Source organism: Equus quagga, chromosome 1 (assembly GCF_021613505.1).
Source record: "Equus quagga isolate Etosha38 chromosome 1, UCLA_HA_Equagga_1.0, whole genome shotgun sequence".
NCBI lineage: Eukaryota > Metazoa > Chordata > Mammalia > Perissodactyla > Equidae > Equus > Equus quagga.
The window spans coordinates 140131145-140155189 of NC_060267.1; the positions used below are offsets into that span (position 1 = coordinate 140131145).

At 42.6% G+C, this 24045-nt stretch overlaps 1 protein-coding gene across 3 annotated transcripts in view; it reads right to left on the reverse strand.

The window, feature by feature from the left end:
* LARS2 (leucyl-tRNA synthetase 2, mitochondrial) overlaps nt 1-24045 on the reverse strand; it is a 171582-nt gene that overhangs the window by 87060 nt on the left and 60477 nt on the right. For all 3 annotated transcript variants that reach the window (XM_046681251.1, XM_046681269.1, XM_046681259.1), the window contains exons 6-7: nt 12665-12754; nt 4225-4368 (exon numbers count right to left, since the gene is read on the reverse strand). In XM_046681251.1, coding sequence (XP_046537207.1) covers nt 4225-4368; nt 12665-12754 — 234 coding nt within the window. The remainder of the gene's footprint in view (nt 1-4224; nt 4369-12664; nt 12755-24045) is intronic.

Here is a 24045-nt window from a genome sequence, read left to right on the forward strand (position 1 = left end):
CAAGTAAGGAAATAGAAACGGTAATCAAAAACCTCCCCAAAAACAAGAGTCCAGGACCAGACGGCTTCTCTGGAGAATTCTACCAAACATTCAAAGAAGACTTAATACCTATTCTCCTCAAACTGTTCCAGAAAATTGAGAAAGATGGAGAACTCCCTAACACATTCTATGAAGCCAACATCACTCTGATCCCCAAACCTGACAAGGACAACACAAAGAAGGAGAACTACAGGCCGATATCACTGATGAACATAGATGCAAAAATCCTCAACAAAATTTTGGCAAACCGATTACAGCAATACATCAAAAAGATTATACACCATGATCAAGTGGGATTTATACCAGGGACACAGGGATGGTTCAACATCCGCAAGTCAATCAACGTGATACACTACATCAACAAAATGAAAAACAAAAACCACATGATCATCTCAATAGACACAGAGAAAGCATTCGACAAGATCCAACACCCATTTATGATAAAAACCCTCAGTAAAATGGGTATAGAAGGAAAGTACCTCAACATAATAAAGGCCATATATGATAGACCCACAGCCAACATCATACTCAATGGACAAAAGCTGAAAGCCATCCCTCTGAGGACAGGAACAAGACAAGGGTGCCCACTTTCACCACTCCTATTCAACATAGTACTGGAGGTGCTGGCCAGAGCAATTCGGCAGGAAAAAAAAATAAAAGGAATCCAAATAGGTAACGAAGAAGTAAAACTCGCGTTGTTTGCAGACGACATGATCTTATACATAGAAAACCCCAAAGAATCCACAGAAAAACTATTAGAAATAATCAACAACTACAGCAAAGTAGCAGGGTATAAAATTAACGTGCATAAATCAGTAGCATTTCTATACACTAACAATAAACTAACAGAAAAAGAACTCAAGAACTCTATCCCATTCACAATCGCAACGAAAAGAATAAAATACCTTGGGATAAACTTAACCAAGGAAGTGAAGGATCTATACAATGAAAACTACAAGACTTTCTTGAAAGAAATAGGCGATGACATAAAGAGATGGAAAAACATTCCTTGCACATGGATTGGAAGAATAAACATAGTTAAAATGTCCATACTACCTAAAGCAATATACAGATTCAATGCTATCCCAATCAGAATCCCAAGAACATTCTTCACAGAAATTGAACAAACAATCCTAAAATTCATATGGGGGAACAAAAGACCACGAATTGCTAAAGCAATCCTGAGCAAGAAAAACAAAGCCGGCGGAATCACAATCCCCGATTTCAAAACATACTACAAAGCTACAGTGATCAAAACAGCATGGTACTGGTACAAAAACAGGTCCACAGATCAATGGAACAGAATTGAAAGCCCAGAGATAAAACCACACATCTATGGACAGCTAATCTTTGACAAAGGAGCAGAGGGCCTACAATGGAGAAAAGAAAGTCTCTTCAACAAATGGTGCTGGGAAAACTGGACAGCCACATGCAAAAGATTGAAAATCGACCATTCTTTTTCACCACACACCAAAATAAACTCAAAATGGATCAAAGACCTAAAGATTAGGCCTGAGACAATAAGTCTTTTGGAAGAGAATATAGGCAGTACACTCTTTGACATCAGTTTCAAAAGAATCTTTTCGGACACTGTAACTCCTCAGTTGAGGGAAACAATAGAAAGAATAAACAAATGGGACTTCATCAGACTAAAGAGCTTCTCCAAGGCAAGGGAAAACAGAATTAAAACAAAAAAACAGCTCACTAATTGGGAAAAAATATTTACAAGCCACTTATCCGACAAAGGGTTAATCTCCATAATATACAAAGAACTCACACTGCTTAACAACAAAAAAACAAACAACCCGATCAAAAAATGGGCAGAGGACATGAACAGACATTTCTCAAAAGAAGATATGAATATGGCCACTAGACACATGAAAAGATGTTCATTATCGCTAATCATCAGGGAAATGCAAATCAAAACTACACTAAGATATCACCTTACCCCCGTTAGATTGGCAAAAACATCCAAAACCAAGAACGACAAATGTTGGAGAGGTTGTGGAGAAAGAGGAACCCTCATACACTGTTGGTGGGAATGCAAACTGGTACAGCCACTATGGAAAACAGTATGGAGATTTCTCAAAAAGTTAAAAATAGAAATACCCTATGACCCAGCCATCCCATTACTGGGTATCTATCCTAAGAACCTGATATCAGATATCTCAAGAGTCCGTTGCACCCCTATGTTCATCGCAGCATTATTTACAATAGCCAAGACGTGGAACCAGCCTACATGCCCAGAAACTGATGATTGGATAAAGAAGATGTGGTATATATACACAATGGAATACTACTCAGCCATAAAAAAAGACGAAATTGGCCCATTCACAACAATGTGGATGGACCTCGAGGGCATTATGTTAAGCGAAATAAGTCAGTCAGAGAAAGGCGAACTCTATATGACTCCACTCATAGGTGGAAATTAGTATATTGAGAAGGAGATCTGATCGGTGGTTACCAGGGAAAAGGGGGGGTGGGGGGAGGGTACGGAGGGGGAAGTGGTGTACCCACAACATGACTAACAAAAATGTACAACTGGAATTTCACAAGCTTGTAATCCATCATAACATTAATAAAAAAAAAAAAAAAAAAAAAAAAAGAATAATGCCCCTCAGTTAGGTTATTACATTTCCAACTAGAGGCAGAGGTCAAAACAAAATAGCTAATTAGGTGGCCTTTCCAATAATGCCTATTACAGAGTCATCTGACAGGTCCCTGACAGGTGACCTGGTATCCCTCCCGGTAATACAGTGGACCCCAACTGTCAGCAGATAGGGGCTCCTACTGCCTGGGATGTTAGAGAAAGCAACGTCCTCAGCTTTGTTCTTCTCACTCAGTCTCTCAACATTATTATGTGCTTAAAAGGAGCAAGGCACTGTGTTAACAAGTTCTAATGAGCAGTTTTCCAAATCCATATGCTGTTCTCTGCTACATTCTGAATAAATGATAATGGGAAAACAGCCTCATTTGTCTTCTGAGTGAGAAAACTGGAGGTCATATATCCATATGGCACTGGTATTGTGAGTTGTGTACTGCAGTTCTAATTCAGCAAATGTAATTGTAGTGATGGGAAGTTATTTATAACTTTGTGCTCTCTCTGCATATAAGAAGTGCATTATTGGATCTGACCCACAGTCATTTCAGTCCAGTCCCCTACCTCTGACAGAGCAACCAAGGGGCTACTAGGAAAGGGTACAACTATCATTCTCATGGAAACTATCACAGGAAAAAACTACCATGGAACAATGTCAGTAGCCCTTCATGATGCCTCTACTTTTTCAGATCCTTTTTCTGTCCATTCTTATGCTAAAGAATACAGAGATGATCAAATTACCATGTGAAGTGTCCCTGATTTGTTCTAATCACTCTTCTCTGGAGTTTCAGGGAGAGATCCCTCAATTCCATATCCTGAAACTTGGCAAGCTCAAAGAATATGTTGCACAGAGTTTTTCTGGCATACCCAGAATGGGTTATTTTGCTCAGTCTGCTGGTGATTTAATAAGCAAGCCCTCTCTTTCAAGGGTTGGCTTTACCTTGAATCCTGGAACACTTAAAGAGCCAGAAGGCACCTTAAGGACCACTTGGTCCCACCCTCTCCTTTTACTGATGAGGAAACTCAGGCCCAGCGACTGGCACCAGTTTACACTGTTAATTAGGGACACAATAAGAGTTAAAATCCAGAACTTTGGTTCCTGGCTTAGCTCATTTTCACTCTGGCCTTCCCTCACGGAGAACTGCCACCTCTTCATTCTCTTTAGATGGGCTTCTCTGGACTCTCTGAAATGTCATTCTATCTTTCTAGAGGTCTTATAAGAACCACAGAGATGAAGATACTTTTTTTCCCTAGCTTTATTACTGATATAATTGCAGATAAAAATGAATGTTTTTTGGCCTCTACAGCAGTACAATGATGGAGTGCATTGGAAGGTCAGCAAACAACGGCTTACGATGACCTCCAGGTGCCATTCTTGACTTACAACTGAGAGACGCAAAACCAGCACCCTCTAAGTGAGTGAGCTGAGGCTCATATGCTTCCTGTCTGCACGCCCATGGAACCAAGAGCCCTTCCTAGGGGCAGTCCCAACAGTGAGGCCCTCCAATACTCGAAAGACCTCAGTGCCTCAGTGTTGCCTGCCAACAAGTATGGCATTAGTGGGGAGCCACCTGGCTGACACTCACCTTTGCATAAGCAGTTGTCTTAATAAACCATTGTCTGAGGTACTTCTGTTCCACCTTTGCTCCAGAACGCCAAGAACAGCCATGTTCATCCACCTGCTCATTGGCAAGCACTGTCTGATCCACTGGGTCCCAGTTAACCAAGGCCTGTTATAATTCAGGAAACAAAATGATGCAATCTGGTGAGTACACTTGATAGGATCACTTTAAGTTTCCTTACACGTGAGAGGGTCTGCAAATACAATATCTCTGCTCTGAGACTGGAGGGCATTTCCTGGGACTACTGCTTGGCAAAGAAACCACTAGAAAGCTGCAAAAAGAGAACATGTCAACTGCCTCTGTGCTTTCATCTTATCAGAACAGGCTTGGAAAGGAAGCCTTTAAGCACACGTCTAACTCAAGTTTGGTGTCTTCTTGTATGAAGGGATGAACTTGCAGGATTGGACATTTTAGTCAACAGAGGAAAAGAAGAAAAAATAGTACCTAGAATCTGGCAGAACTGGGTTATCTTAGGGGAAACAAATATATTTATTTTACTATAAACAGCTAACATTTAATCACCATGTGCTAGATATTACACTAAGTGCCTTACTAAGGTTGGCTCTTATAATCTCCATGACAACCTTTTGAGGCAACAACATTATCCCCATATTGCAGAGAAGGAAACTGAGGAACAGAGAGATTAAATAACTTGCCTAAGGTCACAGAGTCAGTAAGTGACAGAGACAGGATAGGAACTCAGGTCTCTAGGAAGCGTAAAAAATTTTTTAAAACTTCTGTTTATATTAAGGTGTAACATACACAGAGTAATGTGGATAGATCTCAGTGAGTTTCTACCATCACTCACGCCAGGATGTAGAGCATTCCCAGCATGCCAGGAAATTCTGTTGTGCCTTCTTCCCGTCAACATCTGTCCCCAGTATTCTGAGACCTATCTCCGTGGATCTGTTTGAATGATAGAAACTGTAGTCTTAACCATTATAAAGTTTCTCTCTCCTTGGAGTTCTATTCATTTCTGTCTTCATGTAAAATAAATACCTTTGCCATCTGCATTCACTCCTTTATGACATTTAGGTACCACTTAGTACAAAGAAGGTAATGAGTACAGAGAGATGCATCCAGGCATTAAACAATCCTGACTTAATACACATTATTTTTTAAAATTTTAATAATCAATTCTAATAAGAGATTGTGATGAATATTGTCCATGTGTCCCTCCAAATCCTTTTTTCCACCCTGTTTTGTGCCCCCGGAAGCTGACCTCTGTGCCTGCACTAACTTGGACCCTTGCCCTCTGGCTGGGTTCAACCAATGAGAGGCACTTTGGCTTTCTGCCGGCTGGGCTTTGGCTGGCAGTGGCCACATGCCTCTACCGAAGGCCAGCGACCCCAGTGGGCAGGCCTCTCCTAGTGCTACGGCTACTGCTCTCCCAGTTCTAGTGACTGCTCCCCGACGTTGCCCCTTCAGCCTGGGGTGGCAAAGGCTGCCTTCTGTTGTCAGCGCCAGGTGCTTAACCATCCCTTGGAGGTTCCCCTAAACTCTGTGCCTAATCCCTTTATTACGTCTTCTTCAATGACTCCTTTTGGGTGCGCCCTCTGTTTCTTCTTGGGATCCTGAATGCTCTAGAGACATCTAAAACTGACATAAAAAGTAAGAGTGGAGGAGAGGCTAACCCATCTGTGGGTTGTGATGTTACAACTAAAAAGTCGTACATCCACTGAAAAATGAATGCCTGTGAAGCCTGAAGTCAGAGTGGGAAAGACATGCATTCAATGATCCCACCCCCCACCACCATTCTAGAGGCCCCAAATGCTTTGAATCCATAAATATATAGAAACCAAATATATAGCACAGAAGTATCTTAGAACTAAAAACTTTAGGTTAATAAACCAAGGCTGATTTACTTATCTATTATCATTGCCCATATTAGTGGCTGGGGAGGGGTACCACTTAAAATAAAAAGCAAAAAGGAAGGGCGAAGTATTGTGTAGTAACATGGATAGCTCACACAAGAGGCAGCACCCCCCCCCCCCCCCCGCCCACCCAAGACCCATGCAAAACTAAAACTGTATAAAATATAAAAGAAAGGGAGGAAAAAAGCCTTCTCTGCCCCCACCTCTGCCTCCTGCCCACTGCGAAGCTCAGAGGGTACGGCAGAGGGTACTGCAGGTTGCAAAAACAAACAGGACTCTATTTCCTTATCAACATTTCCGACGGTCTGGCATCTCTCAGGCTCTAGGTTACAAAACGCAATGAGGAAGATGTGCTCCTAAGAGGTTTACATGTTATAGTAAAACTCTGGTGTCGAAGGAAAGACAAATAAAAGCAAAACACAAAAGCAATTTTTTCCCCAAAGCAAGTCTTGGGGAAAGAGGAAAAACACCAAAGGAGACAGCATCTCAAATCGAAGATGCATCAGCTGTGAGAACCCATTCTCGTTTCTTCCCGGGACCACGATCCACCTCAACCACAGAGTCGCAGGGTTCAGGCTCAGCCTTCCCACAGGTGGCTAACCCAGGGGTGGGCAAAATGGGGGCCAGGGGGTACAGCACATGCAGCCTTTTGAAGCCCTGGAGTTGCATTCTAAATCCCTTTTCTTGGGTCTCATGTCTTAGATATAGCTCATCTCTATCATATAGTTTCCTTTGAAGCCAGGGTCTTCTATCCAGCATTCCCAGATTTTCACATTTTGAACGTTTACTTTGATGGATGCCCTGATTTTTAAGCAAGCATAATCTTGCTACATAGAATATGTTTCTGGCACTTCACTGGCTATAGCTGTTTCCCTGGCTGATATTTATGTTCTCTATCACCTACTGAAGCCAACATCGTGCTCCTTTATAGTTAAATAGCCTTATTTGTAAAATAAAGCCTTTATCTGTGTTTTGAAGTCAACCTTAAATTAATATTGAAATCATTAAAATACCTGCAAACACAGTGAACTCTAGTAGATTTTGCCCACTGCTTCTCTCACAAAAGTTATCTGGCAACATCACAGAAGGAGCCATTTCAAATAAGAGATTTCCCCAGTTGATCAAGGGTGAACACTAGGATTAATATTTTTGTATTTGAGTGATTTGTGGGAAGCCTTTAGAAAGCACACCATAACACAATTATGAGCCCGAATCAGCCATACTCACAAGGGTCAGTTTTGCACAATGACGGAGGGTGCTCCATCAATTTTGCCTCCCTACCCCCTTCTTGGTCATTGGGTCCCTGGAGGTGTGGGTGACTATGGGTTGCTTTGGGGATTCTCAGGGCAACAGCATCCTGAATACACGTTTATTAGCTCTCCTCTCTGTGACAGAGCAGCTGTGGTATCCACTGTCCCAGTGTGCCTCCTGTTCCAAACCTCATTCTTTCTCATCTCCTCCTCCTCTTCCCGTGGATCCTCCTTCTCCTTGCCTCCTTGGGCCTCACCTCTACACGGGGTGCCAGTCCCTTCCAGATCACAGGCTCTATTAGCATGCTTTTGTCTCTTGACCAATGCACCACTCCTCAGTCCCCAGGCCCCTGGCTATTCTCCATCATTCTCCTTGCTTCTTTCTCCACAAGTTCTGCTTTTATACCACCAAAGACCTTTTCTGAGTACACTGTCAGGCGGGTTCCAGAAGGCTGGTAAAGTATATGTTTTGGGGTATTGATTTTCTCAAGGTCTACTAGCTTTTTTCTTGACAAAACAGTGCTTAATTAAGGAACACCACATAGGTCTTATTAAAAGATCTAACTCTCAAAATCAATCTTGCTCTATTCCATCCAGAATGGGCCTGAATTTGGACTGAGTCGGGGAGGGGGAAGTGTTCCCAAGGCTACTGTTTATTTGTTACTGCCACCACCTTCCAAAGCCATGACGGGGCAGAGTGGGAGAGGCTGCCTGTTGGTGCACAGTGTTCCCTTCAGCATGCTGCCTGAAGACGAGGCCACACTGCAAACCTAGCTTAGGTGGATGAATTAATTAGCACTATCACCAACTGCCACTGAAATCATGGAGACAGCCAAAGACAAACTCACAGACTGGGTGGCTCTCCATAGTTCTCTAGGATGTCCAAGCATAATACAGCAACATTCTTCTAACAACTACATCCATGGAATAATGTTTTTTTTTTTTTTAACTAGAGGGGTGAAATGAACATTTTGATGGACAGTGCTTGTTAAAACAAAAGACTTAAACACTTTAGTTATGTTTAGTAATGCTGCTAAAAATACTTTCCCTAAATGTTCATTTATACAGCTTGTAGCAGAACTGAATTTAAGGGTCAAGGCTATCTTTTTTTAATTAAAAAATAAAAAGTTATAACAATGCTGTGAGAGGAAAAGTACTAATAATCTAAGTGATTTTTGGTTAAACATGCTTTACAAAGAATGTTATGTGTAGTCTTTCTAAAGTCAATGAACTGTCTAAAGTTAATTTCAAAAATTTATATTTTGAAATAAACCCTAGAAATAGAATGTTAACTGACATCAATATGTTTTATGTTTTAAAGCCAATTTGAAAACAGCTACTCAATAAGAGGAGATGCACCTGGAAAAAAATGCCTTGGATTAAGGCTAACTCTGATCTTCAAACAATGTACCAAGTGCCCATTTTTATACTCTGTTTACAATTTTTCTTAAGATCATGATATTTTAATGGTGACTTAAAAAAATTAGTAGACCAAAAATATTTTAAGTCAACAACAAAAAAACCCCTATCTTTTAAAATAATCCATAAAATAATCTAAATTATTCTTTCTTAATACTGGTCCACGTACGGGCTGCCTTAGAATTAGCTAAGAAGCTACAGGATTTTTTTACTCTATTTTTCCAATCTAAATACCATAATGACTCGAGGTAACTTTGCAGGCACACTCAGTGAGCATTTATTGAGCACCTGCTCTGTGCCAGGCCCCATTCCAAGCATTCACCTGGTTAATCTTCACAACAAACCCATGAAGTAGGGAGAAGAGGACTGTGGTAGGCAGAACAATCATATCCCAAAGATGTCCACGTCCTATGTCACTTGGAACTTGGATGCCCATGTCACCCAGAACCAGTGAATATGTTACCTACATGGCAAAAGGGTCTTGAAGCTATGATTAAGTGAAGACTTTTGAGATGGGGAGATTAACCTGGATTATCCAGGTGGGCCCAATGTAATGCCAAAGATTCTTAAATGAGAAAGGGGGAGGCAGAAGAGTCAAAGAAGGAGATGTGATGATGGAAGCACGGGTCAGAGAGATTTCAAGACGCTATGCTCTGGCTTTGAAGATGGAGGTGGGTCAAAAGTCAAGGAATACGGGCAGCCCCCAGAAGCTAGAAAAGACAAGGAAACAGATTGTCCTCAAGAGCCTCCAGAAGGAAAGCAGCTGTGCCAACATTTTGATTTTACCCCAGTGAGACTCATTTCAAGGACTTCTGCCCTCCAGAACTATAAGACAATAAATTTCTGTTAAGTGACCAAGTTGGTGACAATTTGTTACAGCAGCAGCAACAGTAAACTAATACAGGTTGTTCCCATGAGAGAAAAGTCAGAGGGGAAACTGGCCTATACCCCCCAGGGTCATGCATGCCGCGGGGAAGGAGTGCTGCACTGATGTGGAAACAAACAACTGAGGAGGGACATCTGGAGTCAGCAGGATGGCTGTGCTTGTGCAATGGGACCCTCCCCTGGAATCCCTTCCATCTTTAGATAAGTCACTCAGCTCCTAAGATGCTACGTATGACCAACTTGGGATCCAATGCAAAAGTGATGAGGGTAAGTCTCCTATTTGGATTTAATGTGCTGGAGAATTGAGGCAGTGTGAACAAACCCCAAGTGTAGAGACAGAAAAGCAAGTGTCCTATAGAGGACTATTACAGTAAATATTCAATACACTCAAAAATTCAACTTAAATATATAATACATATATACAAAAGAAAGAGTGTCCTATAAAGGACTATTACACAGCACACATAAGGGTTCCATGTGAGAAACGTCTACACGATGACATTAACGTGTCCCATCATTTCATACCCCATGCACATCAAACAATAAGCAGTAACCAAGCAGCCGAGGTAACAGTGGATAATCTAACACAACTGCTCACACTCTCCAAAGAACTCTTTCCTCTTTCCTGTGGTTCACCTGCAGGGGAGCGGGCTACAGACTTTGTACAGTGGTTCTCAAAGTGTGGTCCATAATCCTCTGGGGTCCCTGAGGCCCTTGCAAGGCCAAAATTATTTTCATGACAATGATAATGTGTGGGTGAAAAACCCATTCAAAGTGCAAGATAGAGCAACACACTTGAATGTAACGGAGTACAAAAAGTTCATGGACGTTGCAGATTCAACACCGCAGCTGCCTTTAAGAAACCACCGCTTGTTGAGTTTCGGCACACTATCAAAGAAGAATATTTATAATTATCTGAAATGGTAATTAAAACGCTTCTCCACTTTTAGCAGGTTCTGTTCATTAGTTCCTCTGGTATTTACCAGTATAACTTCAGGTAATAAAATTATACTTCAATTTTTGTACATTATCTTTAGACAGTTCTGCTGACCCTCTGCCACATAATATGAGATATTCAGCACGGTCATACAGCTTTCCTCTCACCCCCAGCCCCTCTCCTAGTTTCTGCTATCTTTGTTAACTTTAGCTTTAATAGCTACCTTTTTAACTGAAAAAAAAAAAAAAAGAGTGACATTCTTCATTTATGCCTCCTTGTTATGAAAGATGAAAGGTTCATCTCACACTTGCTTTTACTCCTCTTCCCCAATTTCACCACCTAACTTTTGTTAGCTATACTATTTTTATGCTGTCAAGGTTTAAGACATTTTGGTTTTATTCTGAAATTCCAGATTGAGCCTTTTGCATTTGTGTCTGTATTGATTCAAAACATTTTTTTTTTTTTAAAGATTTTATTTATTTTTTTCCCTTTTTCTCCCCAAAGCCCCCCGGTACATAGTTGTATATTCTTCGTTGTGGGTCCTTTCTAGTTGTGGCATGTGGGATGCCACCTCAGCGTGGGCTGATGAGCAGCGCCATGTCCGCGCCCAGGATTCGAACCAACGAAACACTGGGCCGCCTGCAGCGGAGCACGCGAACCCAACCACTTGGCCATGGGGCCAGCCCCTCAAAACATTTTTTAACTTAAAATGTGACGATCATGTAAGTACTATTCACTGCAAGACCAAGCAGTGTGATGTGGCCCACGGAAAAGTAAATGTAATTCTTTGTTGTGAAATCCCTCTCGTCAAGGAGAACGTCTCAAGCATAAAGGTACAATGGATTTCTACTTGTTACCTCTGAATTTTCCAGACCAGCACTGTACAACATTCTGTAATGATGGGAATGTTCTGTATGTGTGCTGTACAGTACTAGCTTACCAGCACCTGAATGTGGCTAGTGTGACTGAGAACCTGAATTTTTAATATTATTTAATTTTAATTACTTTAAATTTAAATATCAACAAGCACATGTTGCCAGTGGTACTGTACTGGACACTGCAGGTCTAGATCACACTATGATACTCTCTTCCTCATCTCCCACCATCTAAGGCTTACCTACTATGACTGGGCTCCTGCCATAACAAGTACTCCATTTCTTGAGAGACCACTATGTGTGGGCACTGTGACAGTTGCTCTTTAAATATCACCTCTCTCTTCCCTGCAGGGAGGATGTTACCACCCCACTTAGCAGATGAGAAACCATGATTCCTGGGGGTTAAGTTACCCAGCTAGGAGATGTGCAAATTTATAAAAGAAATCTTAACTAAACTGGAGTCGGAAAGGCCTGTAGGGGAAGCTCTCAGGCCTTTTCATCCATTGCCAATTACGCGAAACAGGAAGAGACCTACGCTTGCATCTTTGATGGGAAGTAAACCTACTTTGCAACCAAAGGAAGATTTCTCTCCCCACCCAGCAACAGCCCACCCAATGATAAGCCATTGCCACCTTAAACTGTTAGTTTCCTCCAATGAATTTTTGTTTAGAATAGCTTCTCCCTATTCCCCCTTTTTCTCTATAAAAGCAGCTCCCCTCCTTTGTTTTCTGGATTTGCCTATGGTTCACCACAGCATGTACATCCCTAATTGCAATTCTTTTGGCTATTCCCAAATAAACTCATTTTGAGGGTAAAATAACAGACAAAGTTGCTATTTAAGTTGACAGAGAGGTAGCCGAGCTAGGATTTGAGAAGCCTGCATTCCTCCCGTGGCCCCTCTTTGATGTCATTACACACACCGGACACTGTGTTACGTGCTGGAAGTCAAGGGTGAAAGAGGCCCGAGCCCTGTCCTGGAGGCACAAACTGAGCCAGGCAGTCGCTGCTTTCTGGGTCTGTTGGGAGTGACTTCATGAACGTGAGGGAGTGTTCATTTTCACTGTTACTGTGCACACAGGGTTTGTTTCTTATTTAACAACAATGTGTTCTAAGAAGATGGAGAGGATTTACAAAATTTTTATAGTGCATCTAAACTTAATTTACCTCCTTTTGATAGGCCAGTCCAGCTTCATAGAGTTTAATAAAGAGGTACTGAGTCCATTTGTAGTAATCTGGTAAACATGTAGTTATTTCCTGCCAAAGAAGGAAAAACATCATGTATAGACCATTGTAAACTTTCCCCTCCCCCAATGCATGCATCAGCCTTGCCCTTCAATTAAAAAGGAATCATACTGAAAAAATATTTACCAGCCTATAATAGTTTTACCAATTCGCAAGAAGCAATTTATTCCGAAAAGAGAGATGCTATCGAAATGCCACAGCCACCCGTCCCAGGGCATGTTCAATGATAGGGAATTCAACTTGCAGTCTTCTGTACACGCCCCTCCCCATCCCTGCAAGTAACAGGTTAATTAGACTCTATGAAACTGGGTATTACCGTTTTTGTCAGCACAAACATATTTGGGGGGCCATAAAGCTAATTCATGAATGTAGTTCATTTTGAAAGCAATCACAGAATTCAAGAGGAACGTTTGCTTGCTTCAGTATGATCCACATTTGAAAATAAACCCTGTGTTTCTACATATAACTGGGGCCTGGTAGCTCCTTTGGACTCATTATATTCCATTTATTCCATTAAGTGAATCAGGCTGTTGTCTACTTAGGAAAACCCATTAAAAACATTATCAAATATTAAACTTAGTGAGAAATCACCTGGCTTGTATTTCTAAGCCTAAATTGAAGGTTCCCGAAATTTATTTTCTGTCCTGAAAACACATTTGCTACAGAATCTTTAAAAGCAGTTTATTGATTAACCAACCTTTAAAAAAGGTTATTGATTAACCAACCTATAAGGTTTGCAGTTGATTAAGTCAAGTGAGCATAAAAACCTCCAACTACCCTGTCACATTATTTCTTTCCTAGTGCTCTTCATTAACTTCAAAAAATAGCTAACATAGAAATGGATGTAGGGCAGGGGACATTCCAAACGGTTCCATTAGTAATGGACTACTGATAGAAAGCATACAATAGTCCCCCCTTATCTGCGGTTTCGCTTTCCGCGGTTTCGCTTTCCACGGTTTCCGTTACTCTCGGTCAATCACGGTCCGAAAATATTAAATAGAAAATTCCAGAAATAAACAATTCACAAGCTTTAAATTGCACGCCGCTCTGAGTAGTGTGATGAAATCTCGCGCTGTCCCTCCCCCTCCCGCCCACGACGTGAGTCATCCCTTTGTCCAGGGCCTCCATGCTGCACATGCTACCCGCCCATCAGTCACTTAGCAGCCTTCTTGGTTATCAGATCGGCTGTCACGGTATCACAGTGCTTATGTTCAAGTCACTCTTATTTCACTTAATAATGGCCCCAAAGTGCAAGAGTAGTGACCCCGGCAATTAGGATACGTCAAAGAGAAACTGTAAAGTGCTTCCCTTAAGTGAATAAGTGAAAGTTCTCGACTTAATAAGGAAAGAGAAAAAATCATATGCTGAGGTTGCTAAGATTTACATAACTTTTATTACAGTATATTGTTATAATTGTCCTATTTTATTATTGGTTATTGTTGTTAAATCTCTTACTGTGCCTAACTCATAAACTTTATCGTAAGTATGTATGTATAGGAAAAACTGTAGTATCCATAGGATTGGGTACTATCTGCGGTTTCAGGCATGCACTGGGCATCTTGGGACCTATGCCCCGCAGATAAGGGGAACTACTGTACTTCTATCAAAAGTGCAAACAAGTCAGTCTTTCTTCAGATGAACAAATGAGGAGAGAGCTTAAAACCTAGGATGGGAGGGCAAGTGTGGCAGGAACTGAGCAAGGTATCAGGTAAATTTCTGGTGCCTCCAATGCGCTATTTTTCTCATGTAAGATTCCTGGGTCCTTTTATGTGATGTTTTGTAAAACTGGCAGAGTAATAACTATTAGAAAACAAATAACTCTAATCACTGGCTCCACTCCCCCCTACAAGGCAGGTTGTGAATAACCAGCCAGTCTAACAGGTTTGCCCATACTGTAGCACTGTCCCCTGCCAGCCAGGCCCCATGCGACGCCAGAGCCGTGATTTCTGAGCCACGCACATAACACAGCCTGTACCAGCTCCCGAGGCTCCACAGACACCAAGTCTGCAGGGGTGTCATGCACAAAGCCCTTCGCCAACCCAAGAATCAGATCAGCACGCTACGGGCGGGATTGTTCCCCAAACCCCCAAATTCATCCTCATCCCACCATCTTTTCCTCCGTGCAGCCTACACTCCTTGCAGGCATGACACAGAATTCACTTTCCTCAGTTTTCCGGACAAGCAACTTAAAAACTTCCATTTTCTAACAAAACCCAGGGCAGGAGCTATGTTTGGTCTGTTTTGTTTAGCTCATCATTGTATGCTCAGGTCGAGGCATCCCAAAATTGTTGTTGAATGAATAATAAACTAAATAGATACAGGAATATATGCATGTTGAATCAAATTTGTATCCCTCATGTAAGTTTCACAAATTCAATTTAAATTACCTTTGTCCACAGATGAACTGGGATAGAGGCTGGGGATAGAGGTAAGGGGGAATGTGGTAAAAATATTCCCAGACCTTGTTGCTGTGGCTATGCTTTTAAACTCTTATCCATTAGAGGTTTAAAGAAACGTGAAACAAACATGACAAAATAATGACTGTTAAATTTAGAGGATGAGAGTTCTCTTTTCTCTATTTTTCTGTGTATTTGTTTTTCATAATAAAATTCAAAATGCTTCTGATGAATATATGTATGCATATCCGTACATGTGTATGTATGTACGTATGTATGTACTTTCTCAGCCCCTGAATCCGCCTCCAGAGATTGACAGTAAAAATTACACAGCAATGGAACAGCATCAGTATCTTCATCCAGGTTTATGGTTTTGAAAATCACTTTTACCTCAAATAGAAAAAAGATGATAGATCCAGTCAGGAAAAAAAAAGATTGTTATCCAACCAAGCATTAGCCTACTTTCAGTCAGACGTGTAAGGCCAAGTGCCTCCTCTTTGGAAGTGAGGTGAGGTGACGAGGTAGGGGCATTCCAGGCCCCCTTCTTTCACCCTGACTTCAAACTTGGGTCTGACCTCTTTTATTTATATTGGGTTTTTGCATATCTTGTTTGAAGGAAAAGTAACATCAGCTGCTAAGAGTACAGCTTGAAAACCCTGGCTCCAGGACCATTATTCCACTCCGGACAGTTTTATGTTAATGCATGTTTACTGCACTCCCAGCGTCCCCTCACACTGAAGTGCTTGAGCTACCTGCCCAGAGGAGGCTGGGAGCGCTCTGAGGACAGGAACTGTGCTCCTGCCCACTTATTCCCATCTGCTGCACACAGGGCCCAGCCGGGACCCTCAGTGCCGTCCACTCAATGAAGAAACGACAGAGCAGGCACTCGCAAGGCTCCCCAGGAGTCCAGTCTCACAAGAACCATAAACATGGTCAGGGATAGACTCCGCTCAGAAATGCATTTCCTGAAAAAGTTACAGAACCCTTCTGGAGCCTCTCCTGGTTTGCTGATTTAAAAAAGCCCTGAAACCAAAACAGCTATTTCTAGTCTTCTAATGCCTCATCTCAGCAAAAATAATCAAAGACATCTTTCTGAAATTAAACTGCTTAAAAGCTCTACCTTTTGTCAACTGGCTAGAAATCAAGACTCCTTTTCCATGTTTTGGGAACTACTTACTCAAAACCCAGCCCCACAGACAAGGGTCTTTGGGGGTTTCAACATCCAAAAAGATGTCAACAGCTATTCCTTCCTTCTCCTAAAGAAGTTGTGTTCCCAATGGAGGCCTGGAGACATTTTTGTTTGTCACAACTGTGGTGGTGGTGGGGTGCTACTGGCATCTAGTGGATAGAGGCCAGGGATGCTGTTAAAAACCCGATAGTGTACAAGACAGCCCCTAGAACAAAATATTACCCAGCTCCAAATGTCAATAGTGCCAGGGGAGAAACACTACTCTAAGGGTTTCAACCTTTTTAGTTTGAGATCAACTAAACTAAAAGATTAAGGAACAGTGAACCAAGCAACTCTCTGGTGGGCATTCCATAAAACGCAATAAAACATCATTGGGAGAAGTAGAAACACGAGTAAGTTAACTTAGGTCTCCTTCTCCAGCAAGTGTGACTCCATCTCTGTTGAGCACGTCTTGCAGGGCAGACGGGAATGCTGCACGATGCAACCACGGGCCCTTCTATCAACTCTGAGACCAACCACCGGAGAGACCTGTCAAGTCCAGGGGTATAGGCAGATACAATTCTGAAACTCTGTGATGCACGCATAATGCTCCTCACTGGGAATGAGTGATTGATTTTACTATCTACATTTTAAACCATTTAATATGCTTCCAAGTAGTTGTCTGACTTGGAAAATCTCAGGTAATACATGTCCTATTTCGAAGTTAGAGAGGCACAGTTTTTCTTGATACAACATCAGCTTATCCCCTCCCATAAGACTTGTGGAACAAGTAAGAGTTTAAAGATCATCTGTTGGGATCCTGCAGAAGGGGGAGTCCTCCGTCTGTGGGATGGGGATTCGTGTTGCCCACACCTGCCCACAAGCTGTGGGACAGCACCAACTTGTTAAGATTTCATCGTGAGACCACCAGAGAAGTCAAGGAAGGCTGTTTACTGTTCCTAAATCCTTTTTCATTCCTGTGCTTTCCTTTGCCCTGCTTTCCAAATAAGCCAACATCTATGTTGATGCACCTTTGTTTTTAAAACAAAAAGTCAGGCAATTCAAAGTTATAGCTCTAAAAGCAACTGCAATTCGGCTACACTCCACATAGGTCTATATAAAAGTGTCAACTTTTATATGCCCCTGAGCTTGAGAAAGAGCAATCCAGCTGACAAGAGACCAAATTTATGCATTGGGATCTCAACTAGAGTCATTCCTCCACACTGAAGTTTTACATTCTACAATACCTGGTTTTTAGCATTGAAAATATTTTGCATATTCACTGTCAAACACAGAGCCCGGCACAGAAGGTAAGCTCTCTCAGAATACAAGTGAGGCTCAAACACTATCCTTTGGGGCCTGCCACCCACACCTCAGTGACTGCACAAATTAATAACTAAGCCAGCCTTGCCAGGAGTTCCTGTAGCACAGTGATTCGGCAATGACGAAATCCAAGAAGGCTGAGCCACAGAGGCCTACTTTACTGTCCCTGATATAAAATGGCATTTGGTTTGTGAAGGATGAGTCACGGCAGTTGGTTACCTTCTGTGTACCTACTTCACTGAGGTCTCCTCAGGCTATCTCTCCTTGCTCCAGGAAAAGAGTGAGAGAGAGAGTGATCTAAAAGAAAGACATTCCACTCTGGAGCCATTTGACTTCGGTTCAGGTCCTCGCATCATCAATAGCTTCTTGGCCACAGCCAAGTGTCCCTATCTAGAAAACGGGTAATGAAACCCACCTGAGAGGCCAGTTGTGAGAACAAACACAGTACTGTACATAAAGCACACGCTGGGCACACAGGAGGGATGAGTGGTGCTGTTCCCTTGGCTTGACTCAGAGAGTGTTCTGGGAGGAGTGAGGCTGGCTTCATTATCGCACCATTCAAAGAGGTGGGTTGATACCCTTGTTAGGCTACTGGGACAAGGTGAAAGGGAGAGGAAAGGACTGAGGTAAAAATAACTTACTATTACTATTTCTTACCAAATATTGGCTTTCTGACTAAAAGAGATGGTGTTTATGAGGGAAAGACCAAAACACACGACCCAGATGGAAGAATCCACACAAAGCTGCTCCCAGTCACCTCTGGTGGCAACCCACCATAGGGAGGGCCAGCTAGGTCACTTCTCACTTCTGCTCTGGCAGGATTTAGTAAGGTCTTTGTTTCTTGGTCCCCTTGCATCTCTAACAGTGATTGGTCCCAGATCACAAAACGGCTAACGTCACTCAAAGCCATTATGCATTTAATTTGCATTGCAACCTCACAATATTTAGGTTAGCTATCAGGATTTAACAAACTAAAACAAAAACCTGAGGCAACATGTTTATCAAGTCGGTCATTCGGCAGCCCTGTACATTGGAAAATAAACACAGTGAGAAAGGTGAGTACCCGCCCTGCATCACAGTTTGCAGCGACAAGGCGTTGCCTCCCCGTCCCCCAGTCTCACTGTGAGTCACCTGCTGTCAGACAATGAATCTTGGAGACAGAAGACAGAGGTACTCACATACCTCTTGTGTAACATGCATTTTTGTCATCTGCTCTTCATTCCACAGATCAAAAAGCAATGTATGGTAATAACCTTGTCTTTTATTCCCTCCCAGGTTCTCTGATTCTAAAGGGGAGGGGTTCTGAAAGCATAGCACAGCTCAAAGGCCAGAGAAACCAGCCTCAGGATTCATACTGTGCAGCTTAGTTAAAAAAACCTTGCAGACTGCATCAGATGTTCCTTGCTGGTGATGGTTCTAGGTTCCAGTCCACAGCTCTGCACCTGCTGTGTTGGAAGAAGGAACAGGGAGGCTCATGAGAAAATCTACTGGAATAGGACAATTATGACCACGCCCACACTAAGTCCTCTAAACTTAACACTGACTCTCAAACTTGGTTGCACCTTGAAATGAAGCTTTAAAAGTTACCGATGCCTAGGTCTCACCCACCCCCAGGAATTTCACGGGTAGCCAGGGTTGAGAACCACTACAAAGGGGTTCCTCCCAAATACCACAGGAGAGACGGGGTCCTATCCTGCCCTTGTGTCTTCACAGAACTTAACGAGCCAGGCTTCGACAGTTAGTCCATATGAGATTTCTAAGAAGGTCCCCAGTACACTGTGCTAAGAGGAATATCTCAACAAGCCTGCCGGGATCCAAATCCTCCCAGCACGCCTCAGCCCTGCCCCAGCACAGATTCTCTGACAGTCCTCACTCCCTACATTTTCACAAAACAAGCATAAGAAGCAGCAATTAGGAAGTAACCACTTTAAACCCACCTTCATGGCAACAGATACAGAAACTTGATTTGGTAACTACCTATGTTCAGTGATCAGCTGTTTAAAAACGCCAAACCTACTGACAGCTCATTTCTCTCCCCAGAGGAGAAATGGTTCTTGAAGGGAAAGCTGCAGAAAGCCAACAAAGAGTGGCCTGGCCTTCCCCTGGGGCTTCAGGGGCAGAGGCCGTGTGGCAGATGGCTAGTTCCTCACGTAGATGCTCTTAAAGGACCCCAGGCAGGAGCAGGGCACTGAGAGTGAAGGCAGACCACTCAGCACAGCTCTGGCTTTGAGTCTTAATTAGCAAATAACAGGCCACATTTGTATCCAGCTCTATGCTCCCAAACTGCTCGTCCCTCCACGGTCTCACTCCCTCAGGGGCTCTGTGGATGCTGCTCTACACAGGAGAAAACTGCACCTCAGGAGGGAGGGGCCCAACCAAAGCTGCCCAATTCTTGGGTGGCAGAAGCAAAACTGGAACCCAGATCTCTCCAGAGGGGCATTGGGCAGTGAAAAAGCACCTTGGGAAGTACAGCCTCGCTGTGCCCAGTCTGCCCCAACCGACTCAAACACGTGCTCCAAGGAGGTCTGGGTAAATGAAGCAGAATGAATGGGCGGGAGCACTCCTAGATAACAGAATACCATGTGAACGTTCTTTTAGGAACAACAGTAGCAGTAATAATAACAATAATAGCAAACATTTACCAGGGGCTGACCAAGCACTGGGTCCAGTTTTGGCAGTTCAGAAGCATCTCATTTAGTTCCTACAACATTCCCAGGAGTCAGTTACTATGGTTATCAAATGTGGCTTGACCTCCCTCCCCATTTAAAATCACAATTCACCCCGGCCCTCCTGCCCCCTTTACTCGGCTCTACATTTTTCTTTCCCCAGCACTTATGACCTCCTACCATCCTGTATTATTACTTATTTATTATGCTTATCGCCTGTCTTTGTCTTCCCTCCTCCCCCCACCCTGCAGTAAACTGTAAGGTTCCTCCAGGAAAGAAAGGGTTTTTGTCTGACTCCCACTGATGTACTGCGAGTGCCTGGAACAGCACCTGGTACAATGGATGTTTAATAAAGGACTGTTGAATGAATAAATAATCATTGTACCGATCAGAGAATTGGGACTCATAGTAACTTGTTTAAGGTCACATGGCTAGTAGGAGGCAAAATTAGGATCCCAACATGGGTCTGAATGACTCAGCATCTGTACCACTGCAAACGAGTTCTTCCCCTCACTGTCACCTCAGCTTTGGTAAGACTTTCATGCTGGATTTGTTGGAAGCAGGGAAAGCCGTATGAACTAGATACATACCACATATAGTTAAACTTGTATTATGAATGTTTATGTAGTTTACATAGTTGTCTTTCTATTTCACTATTTGTACAATTTGCACTAAAACTAGAACAAATGAAATAGTTTAACTATTATATCCTTGACTTAGATAAATATTACATATAATATTTAATGACATGGGAATATAATATTTAATACAAAATTGAGTATATTTTATGGTTTCAATTATATAATAAAAAATGAACAGAATACTAGAAAAAATGACAACATATAAACAAACTCTGGATTGCCTCAGGATGACACTGACCATGGGTGACTTTTTTAAAAATTATAAACAGTTTTCTAAACTTCACTGATTTTGTACAGTGAACCCTGGGAATTAGCCTACAGTTTTACAGTTCTTGAAAACCAGTTTAGATTCAAAGGAAGAAGAAAACCAAAGAATTGAGTCTACAGTGGTAGACCCTTGTCCTGGTGAGAAGTCTTCCAATATACTTGCAATATACACCTTGAGACCACTCCCCACAGTGGAGTTTAAAGGAATCAGAGAGAGTGGTCTACAGACAAACAAATGTCCTGGGGTTACCATGGAAGCACATCCACAAGGCCAGCTCCAAGGCCCCTGGACAACCTTAGTGTATATCCATAAAACCAGTTCTGATGACCCAGACTCTAAAGGGAAAGATCTGGCCTAAGTGCAGAACCACAGGCGAATATAATGGGAGTGGAGGGGTCCCTGTCCACATCCCTGGGTAAGAGGCCCAGGCTGGCCTACCCATCTTCCTAGTTGGTATTACAAGAGTGAAAGAAGCCAGGTGGACACCTTTGCCTGTGAGTAATAAGCAAGAGTACGGCGGGGGGAGGAGACGACAGACAGGGGTCCCAAAGTTAGTACATTAGAGCTCAGACCCCACCTAGGGGTTGTGTGACACTAGGCAAGTGACTCGACCATATCTGTGCCTCATCTTCCTCATTAGTTGTGGCAGGCAGCCTCTAAGATGGTCCTCAACTATCCTTGCCTGCTGGTTTTCATGACCTTAGGAAATCTTCCTTCGAGTGTGGGCTGGGCCCAGACACTTGCTTCTAACAAACAGAATACAGCAGGTGATGAGATGTCACTTCAGGATGAGGTTTAAAGAGACTGTGGTTTCTGTCTTGGGCATTCTCTTTCCCTCTCTTTCTCACTGTCTCTCTTGATCCAAAGAAAGCCAGTTGCCATGCTGGGCGCTGCCCAATGGAGAGGCCCAGGTGGTAAGGAACTGAGGGAGGCCTCTGGCCAACAGCCAGCAAGAACCGGTCCCCAGTCCAGCAGCTAAAAACCACATGAGTGAACTTGGAAGCAGATCCTACCCAAGTCAGGCTTTCAGATGGGACCTCAGCCTTGGTCTTGATGGCAGCCTTAGAAGGGACTCTACGCCAGAGGACCCAACCAAGCCATGCCTAGATTCCTACTCCACAGAAACTGTGAAATATTTAATAAGAGTGTATTGTTTTAAACTACTAAGTTTTGAGACAATTTGTTATATAGCAATAGATAACTAATATACTCATAAAATGGGCCAATAATTGGACCAAATCCTGGGATAGATACGAGGACTAAATGAGCAAATGTAGGTAATGTACTTGGCAAATGCTGACCACACAGATGAGAAGAGGATGGTAATGCCAGGGGCCCCGAGGGGATCCAATTACAAGGCTCCCTTCCCCACAGTGTGGGGGTAGAATCAGTCTGCTGCCCAGGCCACAGGGAAACGACAGGGAGACCTAATGCTCCATGCTCCACCCAACTGAGTCTTAAAAACCAAGTACCTTTAGGACCTAACACAGACTTTTTGGCCCTTTTATTTGAGTATCCAAGTTTTGTTCACCTTCCTAAAGAGGCTGTCAGCTCCTGAGGGCAGGTGGAGGGCAACAGATGGAAGGAGCAGAGGGCTGGTAGGCCAAAGACTGAGGTCGAGCACTGGCTCTGCCATGGACTTGATGGTGACCCTGGACAAATGACTCATCTCTCCGGGCCTCACTGTCCTCATGTGGAAACTGGGAGGCTGTAACTGTTGTGAGGATCAGGCATCTGAAGAGGGTTAGCTTGCCTTTCCAAAACTATCTGGCCTAGTATGGGTGCACAGCAAGTGCTCAATAAATCTTCATTAAAGCAACAAATATATCAAAATCATGTGGTCAAGTGTCACTATATTTAAAAAACAAATGAAAGCCTTGAGACAGTGCCCTTCCTAATTTTCTTAAATATAATAGGCTTTCTAAAAAAGTAGAATGTTTTTGTTCTTGGAATCATAATCTGGCTTATTCATACTAAATGTCAAACATGGGTTCACATAAGAAATGTTGCCCTGGTTTGTATCGTGTAGAATGCTTTAAGAAACCTATGTGCAGAACCTCCAAATCTCCAAAGGCAAGTCAAGAAGAATCACATATATCTCTGTTAGCAACTTCCACAACATCAAAAACAAATGATGACTTTTCAAAAGGACACACATGTGAGACCAGTTTCTCACTTCCCTGGCATAATGTTGATTCAGAATTTTATGTTTCTCTTCATTTAATTCACCAAAGAGGAAATATTCACTAAGGGTCTCTACCCAGCCCTTATGCTAAAAGACTCACTAATCAGCTAGGGTGACAGAGGGAAAATGGAGGTGCAGGGAAGGGAAAGAATGGATTTTCCACCCAACTCAAGGCTATTTGTTCATTCACTCATTCACTCACTGAATCATTCCAGACGTTTATTGAGTACCAACTATGCATTAGCACTGAATTAGGTAGCATGAAGATGACCTCTCCTCCATTACTGAGAAGATTAAGGCCATCTATAATGGCCTTTTCATGGTTTCTCCTCTCTTAAGCAAAGTTTATCTAAATTGTCATCCCTACCCCTATCTCATTCATTCCCATTTGTCCCTGAGGGAAAAGAGAGGCAATTCAGATTTTGGGAGATCTTGTCAAGATGGTGGCATAGGCAGACTCTGAACTCACCTCCTCCCACAAACACATCTAGGTTACAACTATTCTTGGAAAAATTACCCTGGAGAGAAAACTTTAAACTGGATAAAAGGAATCCCCACAACAAGGGACAGTCATGACTGAGGCGGAAGAGGGAGAAATTCCTTCTGGGGAGAAAAAAGCCATCTTTGTGGCAATAAATACATATTTACCAATAGCT